At 40.4% G+C, this 23,558-nt stretch overlaps 1 protein-coding gene across 1 annotated transcript in view; it reads left to right on the forward strand.

Annotated features, from left to right (window-relative positions):
• Positions 1 to 23,558, forward strand: part of LOC126248392 (DNA polymerase zeta catalytic subunit) — a 227,444-nt gene that overhangs the window by 16,707 nt on the left and 187,179 nt on the right. Inside the window, exons 4-6 of the mRNA XM_049949342.1 lie at positions 9,493 to 9,586; positions 16,790 to 16,934; positions 19,159 to 19,269. Coding sequence (XP_049805299.1) covers positions 9,493 to 9,586; positions 16,790 to 16,934; positions 19,159 to 19,269 — 350 coding nt within the window. The remainder of the gene's footprint in view (positions 1 to 9,492; positions 9,587 to 16,789; positions 16,935 to 19,158; positions 19,270 to 23,558) is intronic.

Here is a 23,558-nt window from a genome sequence, read left to right on the forward strand (position 1 = left end):
ACAAACTGCATTTCATATACTCTTCGTGAAGAACTGCAAAGTAATTCCACTACTCCCTCATCCAGGATTGCTGCATGTCTGCCGCAACAAGAAGTAAACAGTTGGACAACTGGAAAAGAAATAGATGAAATATTTGAAATTCTGTTTCATTCTGTAAATTTTAAAATATATTATAACATGTGAAATAACATGTGACTTCCGTGGCAGTACTAAAGTCATAAAATACGTGGCATGCAGTTTTGATTGTTGCTGAAATAACAGCCAGATTATTTTTCATCTTCACCTACACATTCATCTTTTCTTGTTTTGCCACAGGTTGTCATTGCTAAGTGGATTGAGGCACTGTAGAAGCAAGGTAGATGGTGCCTGGATGCCCTTCCAGATTACACCACTCCCCCCTGTACAGAATGTATGTACCCCATCTCTTTGCTCCTAGAGTAAATCCCATCATCAAGTGTGAGAACATTTTCTAAATATTTGTGGAACTTGAGTACTGGCCCAGTATCTATGTCGTTGGATGTGGGAAACTTCCTAAAAACCACATGCAAGCTGGCCGATACATCAGTCTCTATTGTCAATCCCCAGGGCAGATAAATCCTGAGCCAGCGCACCTTGCCATGCCCCAGAAGTGGGTGCTTTAATTGTTGTAACTTGGACTCACAGCATAACCAAACAAGTTGGTACAATTTCATTAGATGGTGCCATGTAGGCCAATCACCCTAATGTACACTGTAAATAATAAGAATAGGAAAATGTATGCAAGCAGTAATAACATGATAACTGAACGCGAGTGTAGCGTGGCAGGGTTTAAATAAGGCACTTGCCCATGGTGGGCTCTGTCACGGTATTCCTCTTTCATGACGCATTCTCACGGATGACAGCACACTGCTAATGTGCACGGCTTTTAAGTGTGTGTGCATTACTTCATTCTTCTTCCCTTGGGGAATAGCTCAGATTTGCGAGATGTCCACAGCACCTTCCTCCACGAGACTCTGACTGAAATCACATGCTGATACTGGGGCATATGGTCAGAATTAGTTGGCCATGGGCAGCATCACAGTCCGCCATACGGTAGGATGGGTGATGTCGGCACGAGCTCCATGTCCACATCAGGTCCAGGGCCTGGTGGTGGTGGTCCCCTCACAGTTGCCAACTGAGACGGAGGACATGGCGCTGGTGTTGACGATGGCTGCATTGGTACTGGTAGCGGTATTGGAAAAGCTGCGCCAGGTTTTTCCACCAGTGATGAGGCGGCCCATCTTAGTCATGGCAGTGATCCAGTCAAATCGGGTGATCCATCAAGCAGACTGTTGTGGCGATGTCGGTGTCCCATCTGGGGTTGTTTGGTTGTCCATGTGCAGGCGCAACTGGTCATAATAGCATGCACAGAGGCCCTCCTCCCTACAGACGTCATAGAGATGGTGGCCGGAACATTGGGAGATGACGACGGGAATCAATTTTGGGTGACAAGCAAACCAGCATGCCCAAACAGCGACCCTGGGCCAGAAATGAGACAACAGCTGCACATGTTGATGTCACTCACTGGGCCGCAGGAATTGCGTCTGGGGTTGTTGCCTGTGGAGCAGTTCGGTGAGGCTGTTGTCGCCGAACTGTGCGAACTGACAGGAAGACAGAAATTGATCCGAGGCAACATCAGACAGGGGCTGAATCATGTACTTTTTCATTTGTGTTTTGAATGTTCTAACTAACCTTTCGCCCTCACTGTTGGAATGTGGCTGGAAGGGCGGGGCAAAAATATGGTGAATTCTGCGGGCGTTGCAGAACTAGGCAAATTCCTGTGACACAAACTGAGGGCCATAATCAGAGACCCACTGGAAGTCTGTCAATGTAAAAAGGTTTGCCAATGCTGCCACAGTGGCAGAGGCTGAAGTTGATGGGCAACGAACAACATATGAGAACTGAGAGAATGCGTCAGTTACTACAAGCCAGTATGCATTAAGGAAAGGGCCAGGGAAATTAATGTGGAGATGGTCCCAGGCCTGCAAAGGTTGCAGCCATGGAGACAAAGTTGCCCACAAGGCAGCTTGCTGCGATGCACATTGAATGTGCTGTAACGAAATGAGTGTTGCCATCCAAACCAGGCCAAAAAACATGATGCCCAGCTAATTCTTTGGTGCATGACACTCTCCAGTAATCCAGATATCATTTTAAATGACTGTCCTGGCCAGCATACTACCTGTAATCCAGTACAGGATATTACTGCAGTAATATCCTGCATCAACCAGTAGCAGAGGAAGGGGGTGCGACGATCAATGAACTATTTCCTGCACATGTGTGCAAATAGTCCCGGAAATAGCCTTCTGCCTGGGGCTAGATGAGCCGGCGCCCAGCCGTTCAAAGGCAGTTCTCGGCTTGTCAAGTGTGGAGAAGATTGGCTGGTCCAGCGGTGTGGCACCCCGACCATCCTCTCTTCCACAACGATTGTGATGTGTCGCTTCCAGCGTGTTAGGCTACCTACCATCTGCTAACAGCCAACTTCAACTTGGAACAGTTGTACTTGTATAGAGTCGAAGGGAACTCTGATTATTATGGGAATTAGTTGTTATTTGCATTATCCACAGAAGGGATCCTTATTGTTTTTTGGTTTTGAAGAGTGTGTTACTGTTGGTGGTTTATTGTAGTTTCCTTGATAAAAATAAAATTGGCAAAATGAGTTGGCTCTTGCTCTGTAGCTTTAGCGAAAACAATATACTTTAACACTGAAATGCATTTCTGTGCTTGCCCTCACTGATGCTACTCAATGGGAAATTTTAGTTTGGTGAAGATCTTGAAATACAATTTTTTTCACGTAATATTGCAGCATTTTGGTGTGGTAAAGAAAAACCATTTTAGGATGGGGTAGTAGCTGAACATGCATTAGCTGACACATTATCAAGTGGTGTTCTCACACCAGCTCTATGCTTTAGTGTAGGAAGTGGCAGGCTATTTTCATTATGTTATGTTTCATACATAGCAGTTTCACTTAGCAAGGCAGGTAATGATGGTGGAAGACTGCCCTCTTTCACCCATGTTACACAAACAATAGCAAGAAGCTTGTCAAAAAACTGAAACTGCTGCACAATAACTATGACTAAAAGCATAAAATTACAAGTAGGAAAATATTATTCAAAACTGACTTGGTTACTAAAAGAACCACGCACAAAGCCTTCAATAACTATTGTAGCAAGAGCCTATTATTGTATTTTATTGTATTGTACGTTAACCGGGGGCCTATAAACGACGGAGAGGCTTCGTCCCCACCGCAGCTGCAATGGTCTACAACCCCACGATGACTTCTGCAGTCCACTTCACCCCTCTGCTGCCCCACACCGAACCCAGGGTTATTGTGCAATTAGGCCCCCGGTGGACCCCCCAGGGAACGCCTCACATCAGACAAGTGTAACCCCTATGTTTGCGTGGTAGAGTAATGGTGGTGTACGCGTACGTGGAGAACTCATTTGCGCAGCAATCGCTGACATAGTGTAACTGAGGCAGAATAAGGGGAACCAGCCCGCGTTCGCTGAGGCAGATGGAAAAGTGCTTAAAAACCATCCACAGACTGGCCGGTTCACCGGTCCTCAACACAAATCCGCCGGGCGGATTCGTGCCAGGGACCAGGCGCACCTTCCCGCCTGGAGAGCCGTGCGTTAGACCGCACGGCCAACCGGGCAGGCTAGAGCCTATCATAGTGGCACTCCAAAAATCATAAGAAATTTTAGGTATATATTTGGCTTTTATTGGTATAAAAATTAGTATCAGTCTCTTGTTAATGACAGGTCCGAAATACATGCAAGTAAAATGAAAGTCAAATTGTTGAATTATTCACAAACAAAAAGCAAAGGATTTATCACCATTTAGTTGTGCCACTGTAAGGATGAGTGATGAAAATATCAGTCCTTATAATGTTAAAGAGCAGGTAAAGATGATAAAACCCATCAAGAAGTGTTACTTAATAATATTTGTGATGAAACCACAATTCAAATAAAAGTATGAGCAAGGTGCAAAGAAAGAGAAATAGTTCTTGACAGGCACATTGGAACTAGTAATGTCATACTAACACCTGGGACTATGAACTGAAATGATCATGTCCATTCAGTTATGGGTAAAGCAAGTGGTAAATTCATTTTATTATTATGATACTTGAAAATTGCAGTTTGCCTATGAAAGACATTTATTGCTAAACACTTGCTAAACCTATGCTGAAATGCATCATAACATGAAGAATAGTGACTGCCCAGTTGCAGACTTGTACTACCAAAACTGTGTGGGGGGGGGGGGGGGGGGGGAAAAAAACAAAAAAAAAAAAAAACAAAAAAAAACGTTACTCAGACAGCCTAAAGCGTTGTGTTGCAATAAAAAATAGGAAGCTCTCAGAAAAAAGAAAGCTGTACAGTCAGTTATGAGAGGGTTGTGGTTTTCAGTCCAAAGACTGATTTGAAGTAGCTGTCCAGGCTACAGTAGTGCTGCATGCCCCCGTGAAAAATTATGGTTGCAATTTCCCCTTGCTTTCAGCCATTCACAGTACCAGCACAGCAAAGCCATTTTGCTTGATGTTACAAAGTCACATCAGTCAATCAACCAGACTGTTTGTTGCCTCTGCAACTACTGAAAAGGCAGCTTCCCCTCTTCAGGAACCATATGTTTGTCTGGTTTCTCAACACATACCCCTCTATTGTGGTTGCACCTACAGTACAGGGTATTGTATCACTGAGACACACAAGCCTCCTCATCAGTGACAAGGTCCATGGTTCATCAGGGGTGGGGTTTGGGGGTTAGGTGCTTAATATATTACACCTCTTCTGTGGAAGAATGAAACTGTTAGTTATATTGGGTAAGTTAAATCACCGTTGTGTTGGCTTATGTAAATGTGTAAATCTTTGCAAGTCTACTATGACCGTTTTTGAGGCTGAAAATTTCTGTAGGAATCAAAATAGATTCTACAAACAGTAGTCTTGTGGAACTCTGTTCACTCTAATCATCCGCTATATCAAAAAAGCCGTATATAGCAGTGCCAGCTAATGCTGTATTGGTTGACTTCCAAAAGGCACTTGATAGAGTTCCTTACTACCACTTAAAGAGGAAATCATCAGATTTTAATTATCACCTTGATCAAATCAAGCTGCTACCATAAAACTTGGTGATCATGTAAGTCATCCTCTGCATATTCACCCTTTGATGTGACACATTTTTCCCAACAATGGATGACTTTGTGATGAGCGTGGTTGTAGAAGACTGTAGTTTGGCTGTGCAGGAAATGCTCCACCTCAAAATCCCCTCATTGTTGTTCTAGAAATGCCTGCCACCCAACAGTTTCTTCATCCAAGGAAAGGGGAAAAATTCATTGTATGCCATGTCAGAAGAATATGGGTAGGGCGAGGGGAGATGGGCATTAGGCAAAATTTGGTAGTCCAAAGAAAATATGTGTGACTGTCCTGTGCAGAATAAGCTGGGCATTATCGTGAAACAAAAACACCACCTTGGCTAGGTCCTCACCACACTTTGCCTTGACAGCCTCCCATAACATCGTCAAGAAATTTCAGTAGTATTCTCTTGTGACATTTGCTCCTTACAAGCAAAATCAGTACTGCACCAGTGGAGCCCAAAAAACACTCTCAATGAGAATTGGGTCTTTATCTTTTTTAGCAGTGGTGAATCCACATTTCCACTGCTTGCTTTGCTCCTTTGTCTCAGGGTCATGTGGATACACCCAGTACTTGTCCATGGCAATTAGGTGGCTAAAGAGGTTCTCTGGATTGCCCTGACACAACTACAATATTTCCATCGCTGCCTCAGTTCCGTGGGCTTTTTTAATGTGTTAGAGCAGTCACAGAATTCAGTGGACTTTATCGAGTTCAAAATGACAATCATTAAATATCTGGGAGTAACTGTCAAAGAAATTTAAAGTGGAGTGCTTGAAAGAAAGGCAGATATTAAACTGTGTTTCATCAGAAAAATCCTAAGAAAACATAATTCACTCGAGACGAATATAGCTTACAAAACCCCCATTCAGCTGACTCTGTGATTTCTACCCCATCAGTCATGGACCCTTACAAGGCAGGATTAATAAAACAGATAGGGAATATGCACAGAAGAGCAGCACATTCCACTACAACTTTGCTTAACAAAGCGTCACAGAGGTGCTCATCCAACTCCAGTGACAGATGTTACAAAGAGGCATACTGGTAATCCTTTTTGAAAAGGATCCATTGCTACTCACAGTTAAGAAGACATGTTGAGTTGCAGACAGGCACAACAAAAGATTGTTACACATTGAGCTTTCAGTGAAAGCCTACATCGGAAAGGGAAAGAAAAACACATACTCATTCACACAAGCAAGCATACCTCACTTACACATGACCACTACCTCCAGCTGGAGTGGCCAGAGACAGCAGTCATGTGTGTGTGAGGTGGGCTTGCTTGCTTGCTTGCTTGTGTGCGTGTGTGTGTGTGTGTGTGTGTGTGTGTGTGTGTGTGTTTTCTTTTTCTTGCCAGAGAAGGCTTTGGCCAGAAGCTCAATGTGTAACAGTCTTTTCGTTGTGTCTACTTGCAACTCATTGTATCATCTTTATGGTGGGTAGCAATCTATCCTTTTCAGAATATTGTTGATTTTCCAACCTGGACTTTGCATTGTGTGATATTGGAAAATTTTCGAGATTGTATGTTTCAAGATCATTCAAGCACATGTAACTTCTCAGATATACCTAACAAACTGGTGGTGATAAAATCATAAAAATTCAAACTCATATGGATGTGTACTGAAAGTAATTCTTCCTGCACATCATTTATGAACGGAATAGGAAAACGTTTGGGAGAGGAGGGGGGAGGAGATAATTGTGGTACATCAGATGTCTTTTGCCAACACTCCATTAGGTGATTTACATAGTATGCATGCAGATTTAAAAGTAAAGGATTACATTAGTATGATGAAATATCAAGCACCATTCATTAGTGATATACTAAGTTGGCTGTGTAATATGTATTGCAGATGCAATAAATATCCAAACAACTTAAAGCACTCAATAATAAAACAGTGTTATAACAATGGAAAAGAGATAATATAGACAGTTTCAAGGCAATTTTTTATGGCCAGGTTTTCAAAGGTTTTGGGGAAGACTGTGTAAAAAAAGGAACGACACATCCCATTCTACACAATTTGCTGAATGATGAGTTAAGGACAGTTGGTATCTGTTTTGCTTGAATAAAAACATTTGCTCTAATTTTTTCATACGTGTGAAAATTCTGGAACTCGAGCAGCTCATCAATTGTTCCTTTTGTACCTAACAAATAGGCAGCAGAACATTGTCCTCCAGTGTCAACAAACAGGGAAGAAATTTTAATTTGACCAAGGTATTGTGTACTGTGTGTGCGCCACAGGGTTCTGTTTTAAGACCACTGTTATTCTCTTGATATATTTCAGTGATCTTCAAATAAACATGAAAGAGTGTTAAAAAAATTCTATTTGCAGGTGGCATGAGTGTCATTGTGAATAATGTGAATATAATTTAAATGGTTCAGCAGCTACTGTTTTCTGTAGTGTCAGCTTGTGGCATACAGAGCACAAATTGTTACTTAACTCTAACAAAAAACTGTGCATCATATAGTTTCTGAGAAAAAGCCAATTTTTAATATCACTGGATGATCAAGTAATTCATGAGGTTGAACGTTGTAAATTGTACGGACTGAAGATGGATGAGAAGCATCTCAGAATTCTAATGCTGCAGTTCTTGCATATTTTCTCATTCATAGGATTTATAGTTAATAACATGAACCCATTAAAAATGGACTGAAGTACTCACTCAGTGAATAATAGAGGGAAAATTGATGTATCCTTGGACAACACTTCCATAACCATTCTACAGAAAAGGGTGAACTATTTTGGAGATTCCATGGGTTCCATGCCCAGTACTACATATATCTCGAGATTCAAGTCTAAGTTAAAAGGCTTTCTTGCAGGACACTACTTCTCTTATGTTATGCAGTTGTCACTCAGAATAGTTGAGAGCCTTTTCCTGTAATGTTTTACTTATGAGTATGTACTATCATTGTTATCTTGAGTTTGTATTTTTTTTTTTTTTTTCATAATTTTCTGTCTCTGCTGTCAGGTACATTGTATGTGTAATTTTTCACATGGTCCAGTGAAAAATAAAGTAAAATAGGCAAATGGGTTTGGTCTCATGTCAGCTTCTAGTAAAAGCGAAACCAAGCATATACATAGAAGGGCAACTTAAAAATCTCATCCGATAGACACTCAAAGAAAGGTGCCTAAAATCACACGAAAGCCTTTTTGAATGGTTTCATGGGCAATGGGAAGATTACATGTTACCAACTGTATTTCGTTATTATGTTCGTAGTAATCACTTTTGTAAGCTCTTGGCATCTAGTGGTAGTTTGCTACAGCAATTGTTTGTTTTGTGAAATATATATTTTAATTGCCATGAAATGTGTGTTTTGCCCTTCAGGTGTCATGAGAAGTGTACATACCATCAAATAACGTTGATTTTAGAGCCAGAGGGAAGTATGCTTACTACCAAAGTAATTTTCCCACGAGGACCAAGAACTATACTTACCAAAAAATAAATATTTCTTTTTGTGGAGTGCATGAAGCATAAATACCACAAAATTAATTGTTTTACTACACTCATGGGAATATATCTTTCCACCTGTAGACGTGCCTGACATCGTGTGGTAGTACACTATACTAAGATAATGAAAACTGCTACAACAATCAGCTTCCACTTATCGTGACATCACTATTGTTGTCACATTTGAATTCAGAACACATTTCTTTGTTTCTACAGTGTATACTATTATGACTTGCTGTGCAATGATACACTGATGGGAACATGCAGAAATGGCCAAATTCTAAAATCCAGCACATAGCAAGTAGGCTTCTACAAATATTTAGCATTAGTGAGGGAAGTTCAAAACTTGTTTAATGGCTACCCATAATAGCTCACAGAAGGGCAGTGGGAATAATACTTCTCATGATAGTGTTTGGTCCTAAATCACAAAACTAAAATTATAAAAATGAAATGTAGTCATTTGATCACAATTCTGATATGATACAAAAAAAATTAGCTTCACTGAGTCACTACAAAAAATGAGCCCATGAAATGGTTTAACAGTTCAAGAACCAATTTTGAAAACAGAATCTGAAAATATAAATTAGCTTTCTCCATATCACTCGTGTAGAGACCATGAAGGTAAAACTAGATTAATAAAACCCCATACACAAACATAAAAAAAATAATGTGGCCATGCATAAATGGAAATCAAGGAACATAAAATAGGAAACATTAAAAATCATCTCTGTAATGCACTTTCTTTATGATTTGCAGTGAGAGGATTTAGATGCATATTATAGGTGTTTAACGTCTTCTCTTTGGAATGTCTGGATACAAATATAAATTATCATTTCCTTAACCTTTTATTTGGTTAACTATTTGTAACATTCTGTTTCAAATGTGTGTAAAATTGTGTTCTTCTTTCCAGACCCTTCTATGGATACCACACAAGAGAGAGCCAGTATTTAAAAATTTACTTCTATAACCCAAATATAATCAGAAAAGCTGTAGAACTACTCCAGGTATGACGGCTTCCAGTATGAATAATATTAAACAGCTGTTGAAATGATAATTAAAAATGCATAATAGATAATTAAGAAATGCTTATTAATGAAACAACTAAAAAAAGTAAACTATTCAGTGTTATTGATGCCATACTACCAGTTTCTTAAAATACTGCTGAAATGGAGAACATTTTAGATGATAATTGTTCTAAGATTATAATTATTTTTGTTATATATATATTTTTCATATAATGGTTAGTTGGTTGAGTTGGGGGAGGGGACCAAACAGTGAGGCCATTGGTCGCATTGGATTAGGGAAGGATGGGAAAAGAAGTCAGCAGTGCCCTTTCAAAGAACTATCCAGGCATTTGCCTGAAGCAATTTAGGGAAATCATGGAAAACCTAAATTAGGATGGCAAGATGCGGGTTGCAGCTGTCATCCTCCCAAATGCGAGACCAGTGTGCTATCCACTGTGCCACCTCGCTCAGTTCTGCATAATGTAATACTTGTAATTGACAATATCTTCCAAAATTGCAAACTTTCGACTTTCTCTAGATTATTTCTATTCCTAGATACTTGCACTATCACTGGTCCATTAAGAGTGTATATGGACTATCATTATGGTGGCAGTGTCAACACAGCTTGACCTAATATCCATCTGATTTGTTCTAGCATATGTGTTGGTCGACTCGGTTTACGTGTCATCTGCATGTGATATGATACTGAAAAATCTTACAACAGAACATGAATAGTTAAATAGGTTTAACCACTGACCAAATGGTGGAGTTATTGAATAGTGAATGGACGTAAACAAGAACTGTTACATGAAAGCTCAGCTTCCATTCTTATATCTTTCTGTAGAGTGCACAAGCAGAAAAGCTTGTGTGCATACACACAAAAGCTCATTGTCCGGTGGTGCAGTGTGACTGAAGTGAAGTGAGGGGGTTGTGTTGAGTGGAGGAGATGAAATACGTGGGGAGGAAGAAATGGGGAGGAATGAGCAAACTAGGAGAAGACTGGATACTGTCAAGGGGAGAAGATGTTAGCAGAGTGCTAGGAGAGATGTCATTGTGACTGCGACAGCATTGTTGCGTGTTGCTCGTGATGAAATTGTCATGAGGAAGTGGGCTAGAAGATACAGTAGAGGGAGGTAAACCCTGTTAGAGCAGCGGTATTGATGAAGATTCATAAATTTGTAGATCTGTGAACTGTGCTAAAATTAGGTAGTCAGAATGAAATAGCTAGAAGGTGATTGAACAAAGGATGTGTCGGAGGGACTCGTGTACACAACTGAGAACTGCTGCTGCTGCTACTGCCGCTGGGAGATGGGGGAGATCCAGATCATAAAGATTGTTAAAGAGCCATTGATGTTGACGGTGTTCAGCGCAGCAGTATGCTTTCTTGTGGGGTGATGAACTTAGCCCTTGGTCACAATTAGGAAGTGTTCCTTCATCCTGTTGGACAACTGGTTCTTGATCATCCCCACATGACCATCTTATCAAAAGTATTTGGAAACCCTTATGTAATATAGAATTGATGACTAGGTGTCACGACAGGTGAACCAGCCAATATAAAAGGAGACAGGTAGTATTGTGTTGTCAGTACTGAAACAGTAACAGCAGAATGGGTTGGCCAGAAGAGCACAGTGCCAAGGAATCTGTACCAGCCAGTGGATGTCACAGCAGAATGGGTTGGCCAGAAGAGCACAGTACCAAGGAATCTGTACTAGCCAGTGGATGTCACTTGTGTAACAAATCCTTCAGGGTCATTTCAGCCCTTCTAAAGTTGCCAAATGTTGGTGATGTGATGGTGAAGTGGAAATATAAAGGAAGAGCCACAGTGAAATCAAGACCTTGCAGATTGTAGGTGTTGACAGACAGGGGTCATGTAGCACTGCAAAGGATGGTTGTGAAAAATTGCATGAAGTCAATGGAAGGAATCACTATTGAGTTCCAAAGTGCTACCGGCAGTCCAGCTAGCACAATGACTGTATGTAGGGAGTTTAAGTATGGGGGTCACTAATATGTGTCCTAATACTTTTGATCAAATAGTTTATGTAATAAGTAAAGAACAGTTCAGTGCAGTAGGTGCAGCAGAGATTATGTATGATGTGGCTGCTTTTGGAGATGGCACTGATGGTGTAGGATGTTCCTGTGACAGTTCATAAACTCAGATACCATTTTCCAGAGCTGCAGAGTTTATGTGCCTATCAGTGCCCTCACTATTTAATGAGTGGTTACATTTACTCATTTCACCACCACAACAACAACAACAACAACAATCTCTTTTGGAAATATAAATCAGTTTCTGCACTGACTGAATTATGGTAGTAAACTAACATTCAAAGGACAGTATTGATAGCTATGTTAAAACCACTCTTGTTACTAGTCATAACACTGACAGTGAATTGCAGTGAAGTTATGGTGTACCTCACCATGTGAGCAAAACAGTGCCCGTAATGCATCGTATTGTTCGGTTAACTAAAATTTTCTCGCATAAATCAATAAATGGCACTTGTAAGCCCACTATAACACACTACAGTACTGTTATCAGCAAGAAACAAAAGTTAATTTGCTATAAACATGATGTTATCTGTTATTAATAAAGAACAGTTCAGCAATGGCTCCATAATGTAGTAAAAAAGATTTTTTGGTAGTCTTTCTCCCTTCAGCTACTAAAGAATTTTCTTTGTTCCCAAGGTTTTCCTAAATTTACTGATCTGTTCCTCTTTGTAAAAAAACAGTGGCTATAATATTTTAATCTGTTCCCAGCACATTGCCTGAAACAGAAGGGAACAAACACCATTTCAATCGATGACCAAGCGACGTCATGCACTGGTTAAGGAAATCAGCCACATCTACATTTAAATACATATTAAGCAAGCCACTGTATGGTACACAGTGGAAAGTACCTTGTGACACTACTAGTCGTTTCCTTTCCTGTTCCACTAGCAAATTGAGCAAGGGACAAGGGAAAATGATTGTCTGTATGCCTCCGTAACAGCCCTAATTTCACTCTTATCTTCATGATCCTTATGCGAAATGTACATTCGCAATAGTAAAACCATTCTGCTGTGAACTTAAAATGCTGACACTCTAAATTTTCCCAATAATGTTTTGTGAAAAGGACATTATTGATCTTGAAGAATCTCTGTAACACGTGCATGTTGATGAAACCTACCAGCGACAAATCTAGCAGCCTGCCTCTGAATTGCCTCTATGTCTTCCTGTAATCTGACCTGGTGTGAATCCCAAACACTCGAGCAATATTCAATAATCTGCCCAACCCAAAGTAGGTGTTTCAGTGTTTGCTTAAATTACTCAACATAGATGTGTTAGTGGTAGTTTAGGAAATTTGTAATTTCTTTCCCTTTCTTTGTACGGTCTGGAGGCAATTTCCATCTAGTGGTCTAGTGGTCTAGTGGTCTTAATGCCTTCCTACCTGCTTTACATCCACCAGTAAACTGTAAACAGTGAAGTAGCTCTGATATTGGAAAATTGTCTGCTCCATTTAGTGCTGCTGATCATTGCTGCAGCTCCTCTGTAATATAAAATTTTTAATGAGCTCGTATTCTTACAAGCCAGAATTGAATGCAACTACATAATTATGAACTGTTCCATTGCCTCCATTAGTAACAAGTGACCCATTTCTTAAACTACATTGAAATTCATGTGCCCATTTTGGAAGTATTTCTACTTTTCAGCCAAATACAGCAACCTGCGAAAGTTCATTAACATGACGATATTTGTGCATTAGTTGAGTGTCAATCTCAGCTTCACGAAGATTAATTTCATCGTACCATTGTGAATCAGAACTTTATTTGTCTTAATTAATCCTCATTTGTTTCCCATTATCACTCCAGTCCTCTTTAAAATATTATTATGCAATTATTATATTCACAAATTTGAATGATGAGCCTCTTCCCACCTCAAATAGTGCAAAGCTGGGTACTGCCAAAAATGTTCCACAAGAAATACATGGCAGTATGAATAATGGTGGCTCTAAGTTTAACATGTAACAATGTGTTCAGTGAATGATTGCTTGCAACTATTACCATGGAGTTATATTTTCTAACATTTGAGTCTTACTGGTGATGCTGAAAACTCTTCTGGATTCTACAGTCATATTTCTTCATAGGCTTCTACACACTCCATACTCATTGAACTTTCCTCGCACAAATTATGAGAAACCCAAGTGATGTCTAATGTATTTGTCATTAATATCACAGAATTATGAGAAACCCAAGTGATATCCAATGAATTTGTCATTAATATCACAGTACGCCTTGTGTCAGTGCTATTTGATTAACCAATTGTCTGAGCTGACACACACTAATGAAATGCTGTCCATAAAACCAGCTGCAATTCTTTTTTATTATGTATTAATTATTTCTATCTCAAATTTCTTAACTTAAGTTGACAACAGTCAGGGAGTGGTGTTCTGACACCATGCCCATCCATATCGCATCCACATGGTGTGACATGGCACAGAATGACACCCCAACTGGTTGACATTGTGTGGTCTTCAGGGCCTGATCAAAGAGTTTAGTTTAGTTTATATTTGCTAACTTAAATTCATGTCCCTACTTTGCTTTGCATGTTTTTAAACCATCTTAATAATGGTAAGGCAATAGTGATTGACAGTAAGGACCATGACTTACATTATCAAAGAGCTGGTGAACAGTAGAGTGCTGTGTAGAAAGTAGTGCTGACTGATTTGTCAATCTTTCATTGTTCTTCAGAGCACTTCATGTTCTGCACGTGAACTTCTTTTCTGCACTCTGAAGAGGAATGAATACTGAAATACTAGCAAACAAACACTGATAACTATAAATGTACATCTGCCATTGGTTATATCATGTTTAGTGTGGATAGTGGAGTATTCTGTTTGTCATTATTCATGATTACAAACTTCCAGCATTCTGGAGTAGCATGGATCAGCAACTTTTGTTAATCAGTAGAATGAAAAACCTTTCAAAGTAGCAAATTTTTACTTTTTATTCATTCGATGACTAGTTTCCGGGCTGAGACCCATTTTCAAATCATTCTACAGGGCAGAAAACTGAATTTACACTCATGCATAATGCAGTTAATACCAAATCCATAAACATATGCCAAAGATACAAAACACATCGTTTTAAGCTTATGTAACAAGGTTGAAAATGGCACTTTTTGAAGATGTCACAAATGTGAAATGAACGTTTACAGTGCATGTAGATAACTGGCAGTTTACTCTTGCTACTGCCACAAGGAAACCTTGGGAAAGGGGCACCCCATAATGATATTAAAATGTTCTCTGACCATCAAGAATACAGCAATTCATACAGTAACTGTACAAGTCCACAATAAAATTAATGCTTTTTTAAATCTTTACCAAAAAGAATCAAATACTTAAAATCCCTGACCAGTAATACACAGCAGCACCACATACAGCGCATATTACAAAATTGTAAGCCATTTTGACATGTAAAAATTATTAAATGTGAAACTGTGCAGAAAACAATAGGAAAACTTGTTAAAATTTTACCAAAAGGAGTCAAATACTTAAAATCACTGACAAGTAATACACAGCAGTGCCACAAACAGTGTGTATTGTAAAATTGCATGCCATGTTGGCATGTAAAAATCATTAAACATGAAACTGTGCAAGTCAACAATAAAATTATTGTTTTTAAATCCTGTACCAAAAACAGTCAACTGTTTAAAGCCACTGAACAGTAAAACACAAGAACAGCAACACTTACAGTGTGTGTTACAAAGTTGTATACCACGTAGGCACATAAAAATCATTAATATGAACAGCAACTTTAGTATTAAAAGAAAAAGCTTGTAAATGGTCAGAAGTGATGAAGATGTTTAATCTCCTGTTGTTTTGTTTTCTTTTAATACTAATATTGCTGTTCATATTAATGAATTTTACATGCCTACATGGCATATAACTTGGTAATACACACTGTACGTGGTGCTATTATGTTTTACTGTTCAGTGGTTCTCAATAGTTGACTGTTTTTGGTAATGGATTTAAAAAGTAATAATTTTATTGTTGATTTGTATGGTTTCACATTTAATGTTTTTTATGTGCCAACATGGATACAATTTTATATGTCGCATGGCTGTGTATTACTGGTCAGGGATTTGAAATATTTGACTCTTTTTGGTAAAGATTTTAAAAAAGTATTAATTTTATTGTGGGCTTGTACAGTTATTACGTGAATTACTGTGTTCTTGATGGTCGGTGAACATTTTAATAAATAAAAAGAGCTCCCCCTTCCCAAGGTTTCGTTACACAGCGGAAGGAGTAAACTGCCAGTTAACTGTATGTACTGTAAATGTTCATTGCACATTTGTGACATCTTCAAAAAGTGCCATTTTCAACTTTGTTTTCTATGTTTAAAACGATATGTTCTGTATCTTTGGCATATGCTTAAGAATTTGGTAATAACTGTGTTATGCGTGAGTTTAAATTTGGTTTTCTGTTCTGTAGGATGATTTGAAAATGGGTGTCGGCCCGAAACTAGTCATCAAATGAATAAAAAGTACAAATTTGCATCTTGGACTGGCTTTTTGTTCTACTGGTTATTCATTATTATCTGTCTTTCTTTTGTTTACTTTATTATGTATTCCATAGGTTACTTTTCTAAATCTTTAGGCCTGTCTTCCTCCATGGCTTTCTGTTCCTTTCAAGTTTTGACTTCCCCTTCCTCCTTCACACCATAGTCCAATACACAGAACTACTCTTACATTCTTTGCTCCTGGAGCTCTACTTATGTTAAAATTATGGCACCTAACTTCACCTCCCTTTTCACGTTCTGTGTGATCTTGTGGCAACTTCTCACCTCCAGCATTCTGTGTCTTCCAATGTTGCCATCCTAGACCAGTAATCATTCCAGTCATATAGCAGCATCACATCCAGGTATTTAAGCTTCATGTTCTGACGAAGAAAAAATAATTTTTTTTGCCCGTGACCATGAATTTAACACATCATCTTAATGTTAGTAGTCTTACTTCTTAATCATTGTTTAATCATGTGTTTTATCGTATAGTAAAATGTAAACTGTAGCTACAGCATTGTTCTTTCTCTCTCATTCCTTTTTAACACCATATGACTTAGTCAATGGATTTTTTTATTTTATTTTATTTTTATTCTCTGATGTTTTGTCACAGTTTTATCATACACAAAATTGATATGTGTCCAAAACTATTATAATCTTTTTCCCACAGAATGGAGCTGTCCTTAATAAAATTTTCCAACCACATGAGGCACATATTCCATTCATCCTGCAGTTTATGATAGATTACAAACTGCATGGAATGAGTTTTGTATCTGTGTCACAGGTGAAATTCAGAAGAGAGTCATCACTGGATGGTAAGATACTACAGGAGTTGTTTCTTATACTCTCTCAAGTGAATTGAGTGATATTCAGTCACATTTTATAAAATGACTAATGCTATATGCTCTCGTTTAAAGAGAAAAATAGCAAGTATTACTGACTTTTAATACTGAAATCCGGGTGCCTGTACAAATGACATATAAAGCTAATGATAATATGTCAGTTTTATACACTACATAAATCCCCTATCAGTTGTTTATTATTGGATAGTGAAATGTACAAATATACACTCCTGGAAATTGAAATAAGAACACCGTGAATTCATTGCCCCAGGAAGGGGAAACTTTATTGACACATTCCTGGGGTCAGATACATCACATGATCACACTGACAGAACCACAGGCACATAGACACAGGCAACAGAGCATGCACAATGTCGGCACTAGTACAGTGTATATCCACCTTTCGCAGCAATGCAGGCTGCTATTCTCCCATGGAGACGATCATAGAGATGCTGGATGTAGTCCTGTGGAACGGCTTGCCATGCCATTTCCACCTGGCGCCTCAGTTGGACCAGCGTTCGTGCTGGACGTGCAGACCGCATGAGACGACGCTTCATCCAGTCCCAAACATGCTCAATGGGGGACAGATCCAGAGATCTTGCTGGCCAGGGTAGTTGACTTACACCTTCTAGAGCACGTTGGGTGGCACGGGATACATGCAGACGTGCATTGTCCTGTTGGAACAGCAAGTTCCCTTGCCGGTCTAGGAATGGTAGAACGATGGGTTCGATGACGGTTTGGATGTACCGTGCACTATTCAGTGTCCCCTCAACGATCACCAGTGGTGTACGGCCAGTGTAGGAGATCGCTCCCCACACCATGATGCCGGGTGTTGGCCCTGTGTGCCTCGGTCGTATGCAGTCCTGATTGTGGCGCTCACCTGCACGGCGCCAAACACGCATACGACCATCATTGGCACCAAGGCAGAAGCGACTCTCATCGCTGAAGACGACACGTCTCCATTCGTCCCTCCATTCACGCCTGTCGCGACACCACTGGAGGCGGGCTGCACGATGTTGGGGCGTGAGCGGAAGACGGCCTAACGGTGTGCGGGACCGTAGCCCAGCTTCATGGAGACGGTTGCGAATGGTCCTCGCCGATACCCCAGGAGCAACAGTGTCCCTAATTTGCTGGGAAGTGGTGGTGCGGTCCCCTACGGCACTGCGTAGGGTCCTACGGTCTTGGCGTGCATCCGTGCGTCGCTGCGGTCCGGTCCCAGGTCGACGGGCACGTGCACCTTCCGCCGACCACTGGCGACAACATCGATGTACTGTGGAGACCTCACGCCCCACGTGTTGAGCAATTCGGCGGTACGTCCACCCGGCCTCCCGCATGCTCACTATACGCCCTCGCTCAAAGTCCGTCAACTGCACATACGGTTCACGTCCACGCTGTCGCGGCATGCTACCAGTGTTAAAGACTGCGATGGAGCTCCGTATGCCACGGCAAACTGGCTGACACTGACGGCGGCGGTGCACAAATGCTGCGCAGCTAGCGCCATTCGACGGCCAACACCGCGGTTCCTGGTGTGTCCGCTGTGCCGTGCGTGTGATCATTGCTTGTACAGCCCTCTCGCAGTGTCCGGAGCAAGTATGGTGGGTCTGACACACTGGTGTCAATGTGTTCTTTTCTCCATTTCCAGGAGTGTAGTTTCTATCCTTCAAAAGGAAGCAGAAATCTTAATTGTATATTGTTGATACTGACACATGGATAAAAAAGATTGTTTGGTACTTGTGTCTCCTCACACTTTGTATTCATCACAACTCAATTTTTAGCATGCTTAATTTGCTTTATCTCTTGATTTGTATTCTATCACAGTGCCTTGTCTTTGAATCTGTTGTTCTTAATTTATTACAAAACATTAAAATTAATTCTAGTAATTTATTTCCCATATAAAGTAACTGTTTTATTATTTGTTATAAGTATGTCTGAGTTTCTGTGTATAACTGTAAATGTAGATCTTTTCTTTATAATATTATTGGTCATCTTTGACCTGCAAATGTATTAACATCAATATAATTCCATGCATCATACTTTTATTCTAACTAGTAACAGTTTGTTATCAGAGTTGTAGCAACTGTACACATGCAATGCATTATGTTGTACAATCTGGAAATTTTATTTATGTTCCATAATTAATAACAACTCATTTGCTTCGTGACCAGTGTTTTATTATTGTTGGCTCTTTTGCTTGCAGTACCTGTACGAGAAGAGGATTGGTTACAAGAAAATGTCAAGAAGCTAAGTACATGCAGAATTGAAGGTGATATACAAGGCTTTCACATCATTGCTCCCAGTCAGAGTGCAGGTAAATGTAGTCCCCAGATCTTATGCTGCACTTCAGTGCCACCGATTATTGTCTTCTGGTATACATGTGTTGTAATTATTGTAACATTGCACACCAACACAATGTTAGAATTCCCACCAAACAACTTTTAATTCGCTTCCACATAAAGGCAATTATTGATGAAAGACATTGTAATAAGAACAAGCACACAAAATCATGGGTTACATAATTGTGCAGCTTATCAGTAAAGTGCTCCTTAGCCACAAAACATAAAAGTGGCTGAGGGTTCAGTGTGCAGGCTTATATGCCACTGTTTGCACATAGTACAGTGCTTCCTCTGCCGTCTGTGCAGAATGAGGTGGCCTTTTTAGGCCAGCCGTGCAGGCTCACGCTGTGTAATTATGCGTGCTCACTGTATAGGGTTGCAACACTCACTCCACCTTGCTGGAAAACTATTCACCGTGGAGATGTCTTCACCAGAAGGGGATGACTGCTGGAGCAGGTGTAATGCCACCACAGGAGAATACGGTCCGAAATGGTGTAGGTGTGGACAGGCATGGCGCCCACCTCTGCGAGAGACCGTAAGGGAGCACCATTGATAGCGGTTCTGTATCTGTGTCCACATTCAGGCAGGCACTCAGCGGTGGAGGCAGTAGAGAAGGCAAAAGTAGCAGTGTCGACACAGGCTGCAGAGACAGTGTCGGGTTGGTGCTAATTAGTCTGCCCAGCAGTGGCAGCACCCAGAGCAAATACAGTGCAAGAGCTGAAGAGGGTGTGGACCGTGCCACAGGCATCTACGTGGATGGCGGAGGCAGCCATGGGTGCAGCGGGGTCTCCGGCATGTGGTCAATCACACGTGGGCAGAGTTGGTGGTAGTGCCAGGACACCAAGCCAGCAGAGGTGCACATGACAAAGAGGTGGTTGCCTTTGCAATAATGGACAACCACTGGTATCCACTTAGGGTGCAAGCCAAATCCACGGGCCTAGATGGCAGAGTTTGGATGGAACCACTGCAAGTCATTCACCAGCTGCTGGCCGGGCATTGGTCAGAGCAAATGGGTGCTGTATAGGGCTGAGCAGTGAAGCAGCTTCGCCAGACTATAGTCATGTAGAAGAAAACATGAAATTCTCTGCGTATGTACGCAGTAGCGAGGGCTTCATTTTCTGTCTGGGAGTAGTGCTGTTCCACCTAATTTGGGGTTTTTGAAGCGGTTGCAATAGGGTGTTCAGAACCGTCCACATGTTTGTGTGCAAGAATGGCCCCAAAGCCATACTGGGAGGTATCTGTGGGTGAACCAGATGTTGGCCTGGTTGTAAGGTAACTAAGCAAGATGCCGAGTGTACTTTTTATTTCAACAGGTCAAAATTACACTTGCAGGTGGGGGGACCAGGGAAAAGTAACACCCTTACGCAAGAGAGCATGAAGGGACTGAGCCACCGTGGCCATATCAGGAAGAAATTTATGGTAATAGGCAACCTTTCCAAGAAAAGCCTGCAACTCTTTGACATTGGTAGGGCGCAGCAAAGTCACAATGGCATCAACATGCAGGCCTAAACACAAAACTTTGAAACTGAGGTAGACAATAGACTCCTGCAAAAATTACAATTTGTCCAAGTTACATTTCATCTTGCAGCTTATGAACAAGGCACAAAGGCTCTGCAACTATTTAAGTGTAGAGGAACTGGAGACCGCAGTATCATCCGGGTGATGATACACCCTGACACGGATGCCACAGGTTGCTCCAAAAATCATTAAAAAATAGCAGGGGCACTAGCTGTGCTGAGTGGCAGGTGCTGGCATTGATATAACCTGAATGGGGTTTTTACTACAAGGCCACATGTGGAATCATTATCCAGATGCAGTTATAAGTAGGCTTATGACAAGTCTGTTTTGGAAAAATACTGGCCCCTGGAAAGGCATTTAAGACTTCAACTGTATGGGAGTAAGGGATAGGTATCATTAATACACTTTGAATTCACAGATACTTATAATCACCATGGAGCTGAAGGGTACCACTAGGTTTTTTATGATTACCAGTGGAGTAGACTATTCACTAGAGGAGATAGGCATGGTAACACCCATGGACATAAGTTGATGAAAGTCCACTTTGACTTGATCCCATAAAGCAATGGGGATGGGACAGTCATGAAAAAAGGGGTCACTGTCGGTTTCATTGCAATGTGAGCCTTGAAATTGGTAGCACACCATAAATCACCCAAAAACTGGGAGCAAAATTCATAGCATATTGGGTCTAGTTGTTGATAGTGAACTTCATCCAATACCAAATGCAGTTCATCAGGAATAGATAAGCCACAAATTTTGAAAGCATATAACCAAAATAAGTTTTCAGTGTTGGCATTATCTACCAATAGAATGGTCAAAGGCTGAACAATTGTTTTGTAAACTGCAGAAGTAGAAAACTGTCCCAGTGTTGTTTGTTGTAACTCACCAACTGATGAGAGACAGGGGACAATGCTGGTGATCCAAGATCTGCATAAGTTTGAGAATTTAACAAAGTCAGTGCTGCACGAGTGTCTACTTGCATTTGTAGGATCTTGTCCATAATGTGTACATCTGTATAAAGTGTTTTTGGGGCTACCATCACTTGGGAAACACAGTTTACATCCATTTTAACGTCTGATGCATGAGATTGAAAGTTGCACGCAGATGCAATTGTCGCCCCCCCTCTTTTATTCACATCACATCACTTTGGGCATGCGGCCTGCTTGTGTTGAACAAAGCAATAAGGGCACAACAGGAGAGGGGCATGGGACCGCTGCTGTGACACTGGCTGCTGCTGCTGCTGCTGCTGCTGCTGCTGCTGATGATGATGATGATAAACTCGAGGAGAAATCTGTGACAGAAAGAAAGCCTTACACAGCAGGGGTCAGTGACACCAAAATCTTGGAAATGTTGCTGAAAGCATTTTTCGTATGCATCCAAGTCCTCCGCAGTATCATCATGTGGAGGAAACGGTGGAGGTTGCATCAACAGCGGTGAACCCTAGTACTCAGCTACTGTTTAGTGCCTCAGAGAGAGCCTGCTGCTGGCTGATGAGAGCTCACTGCTGTGCAACAAGAGACTGAAGAATTTCTTCCACTGGCCATAGCGAGCTGAGGAATGAAACATGAGGACGAGCATACCACACACATCATCAAAATATATTATAACATTACACCAACACAATGTTAGAATTCCCACCAACTAACTTTTAATTCACTTCCACATAAATGCAATTATAGACACACTGAAGGACATTGTGATAAGAACAAGGACTCGAAATCATGAGTTACGTAGCTGCACAATTTAACGGTAAAGTGATCTTTAATCACAAAGCATTAGAGCAGCTGAGGACTTGGTCTGACATCTTATATTCTGCTGTTTATACATGGCATAGCACTTGCTGTGCTGTCTGTGCCAAGTGAGGTGGCCTCCTTGGGCTGGAGATGCAGGAGCATGCTGTTTAATTATGCACATTCACTGTATAGGGTTACAACAATAATGATTTGCCTTAGACAACTATTTCATACCACTTTAATCTCTTCTGCTGAACAGGTCATTGATATAATAAATTAGGTACTTGAAACTTCCTGGCAGCTTAAACCTGTGCCAAACCAAGACTCAAACTCAGGGCCTTTGCCTTTCACGGGCAAGTGCTCTACCAACTGAGCTACTGTAATATTACATCCTCCACTAGCATTACTTTTCCTCAGCAGTAATTGTTGATACCATTATTATTTTTCAAAATTGGACAGGTCAGTATTATCTCAGTCACTTTTCTGAAAACTGTCATTTAATTTTATACACAGTATGTTATATTTCAAGCTACAATTTATGAAAATGAATTACTTTATAAAATGTTTTAGTCTCGATGTTATAATCGATAGGTACTAGTTTTGAATGTACAGTTAAAGTAATTTTTATAGAAACATTTTAAATTACGAGCTATTGGTACACTTAAAATTTCTATTATTAATTACGCAATATTTTACTGGTTACTGTGTTTAATCCTGGATTCATTTATGAAATAATAATCGAAAATAACAGAAGCTAATAGAAATTCATTTGTTAAGAAAAATTGTAAACCCTTTGGAATATGGTTATTTCCGCAGAGTGTGAGAGTCATAAGCACACCTCTGATGTGATAGGGCATATTTTTGTATTTTTGTGCAAACAATGTAATTTCAGCTTTCTCAATGTGAAAAGTTGAAAGACTGTATCATATGCTAAAATGTGACAAAACATATTTATGTAAAAACAAAAATTCTGCAACAACAGTTTTCAAATTTATTTAGTTCAATTTGACAGT

Source organism: Schistocerca nitens, chromosome 3, assembly GCF_023898315.1.
Source record: "Schistocerca nitens isolate TAMUIC-IGC-003100 chromosome 3, iqSchNite1.1, whole genome shotgun sequence".
In the NCBI taxonomy this organism is placed as follows: Eukaryota; Metazoa; Arthropoda; class Insecta; order Orthoptera; family Acrididae; genus Schistocerca; species Schistocerca nitens.